Source organism: Arachis ipaensis, chromosome B09, assembly GCF_000816755.2.
Source record: "Arachis ipaensis cultivar K30076 chromosome B09, Araip1.1, whole genome shotgun sequence".
Taxonomy (NCBI): Eukaryota; Viridiplantae; Streptophyta; class Magnoliopsida; order Fabales; family Fabaceae; genus Arachis; species Arachis ipaensis.
Window position 1 is genome coordinate 72,036,850 of NC_029793.2, and position 1,868 is coordinate 72,038,717.

At 39.3% G+C, this 1,868-nt stretch overlaps 1 protein-coding gene across 1 annotated transcript; it reads left to right on the forward strand.

Annotated features, from left to right (window-relative positions):
- On the forward strand, nt 1,113-1,652 carry LOC107615586. The gene has a single exon (XM_016317637.1). It carries the CDS (start codon nt 1,113-1,115, stop codon nt 1,650-1,652), a length of 540 nt encoding a protein of 179 aa, XP_016173123.1.

The following is a 1,868-nucleotide window of genomic DNA, read 5'->3' on the forward strand; positions in this document are numbered from 1 at the left end:
TCCTGAGATCTGATTTCCCATTTCAATTCTCTGTTTACTGCTTTATATGTTCATTTACTTTTCTGTTTCGGATTCGATTCAATCCCAATTCCCTTCTACTTCTCTGCTTGATGCAATTTACTTTTCCTTGTTTAAATTCTGCAAATACAATCCCCAATTCCCTTTACAATTCCAGCCGTTTACATTTCTTGCACTTTAAGATTCTGCAATTTACATTTCTTGCATTCTAAGTTTCTGCTCTTTAATTTCTTGTTCTTTAAGATTCAGCACTTTAATTCCCTGTTCTCTTTACTTCCATGCAATTTAATTACTACAAAGTACAAAACACTCAACCAAATCTTGATTCGCTTGACTAAATCAACCACTAAACTAAAATTGCTCAATCCTTCAATCCCTGTGGGATCGACCTCACTCCCGTGCGTTTTTATTACTTGATACGACCCGGTGCACTTGCCGGTTAGATTTGTGTATTTTGGGAGAAATTAATTTTTCACCAAAATACTCATCAATAATCACCCCACATCTACCTACTATCCACCACATACCCCTCAGCTAACCAAAATAACTTCCATCAACCATCAACATCCCACACTCAACCACAACCACCATAAGAATCCTAGAGAATCTCCAACTTAGAAATGATGATGGAGAAATTGATAAAGAATCAAGAGATGATCAACAAGAATTGTAAAGCTTGCATGAGGAATTTGGAAAGGCAAATTGGGCAATTATCCAAGCAGCCAGCTGAAATGCCAACCAATGCGTTCCCAAGTGATACCATTCCTAATCCCAAGGAGGAATGCAAGGCAATACAGCTATGGAGTGGAAGAACATTGGAGAATGACAAAGCTGACAGCAAGAAATAAGTAAATGTTGAAAAGAATGACCAGAAGGATTCCAAGAAAAAGGAGGAACCACAAGTTTCACTGAAAGGCAAGCAGGTTTTAGAGGAGCAATCACAAGAGCAAAGAAAGGAGGTAAAGCCTTATATCCCTCCTCTGCCATACCCTCAAAGACTGCAAAAAGAGATCAAAGACCAGTAATTTTGCAAGTTTCTGGAGATCTTTAAGAAGCTAGAAATTAACCTCCCACTGGCTGAGGCATTGTACCAAATGCCACTGTATGCAAAATTCCTCAAGGAGCTCATCAACAAGAAGAGAAGTTGGAATAAAAAGGAGACCGTAATCTTGACCCAAGAGTGTAGTGCCGTGATACAAAAAGGCATTCCACCAAAATGCAAAGACACTGGGAGCTTCCTCATATCATGCACCATAGGCAACATAACATTAGAAAGAGCTCTCTGTGATTTGGGTGCCAACATCAATTTGATGCCCCTCTCCATGATGAAAAAGCTTGCAATAGAGGAAGTTAGGTCTACAAGAATGTCACTTCAAATGGCTGATAGATCACTCAAGATACCTAATGGAGTGGTAGAGAACTTATTGGTGAAGGTTGGAGAATTTATCTTTCCTGCCGATTTTGTCATTTTGGACATGGAAGGAGAAGGCTACAACTCAATTATCTTGTGTAGACCTTTCTTAGCAACAGCAAGAGCTATCATTGATGTGGAGAAAGGGAAGATGACCCTCAGGGTGCACAATGAGCAAATGATCATCAATATCTTTAAGGCCATGCAATATGAACCTTCTTAGCCACAACAAGAGCCACTATTGATGTAGAGAAAGGCAAAATGATTCTCAGGGTGCACAATAAGCAAATGACCGTCAATATCTTTAAGGCAATGCAATATCCCCCTGAGAAAGAAAACCATATGAGAGTGGAAATGATAGAAGACATGGTGGAGGAAATGCTTGAAACAAGCAGTCATGAGGAACAAGAAGAAGAAATAGAAGAAGATCAAAATGCCA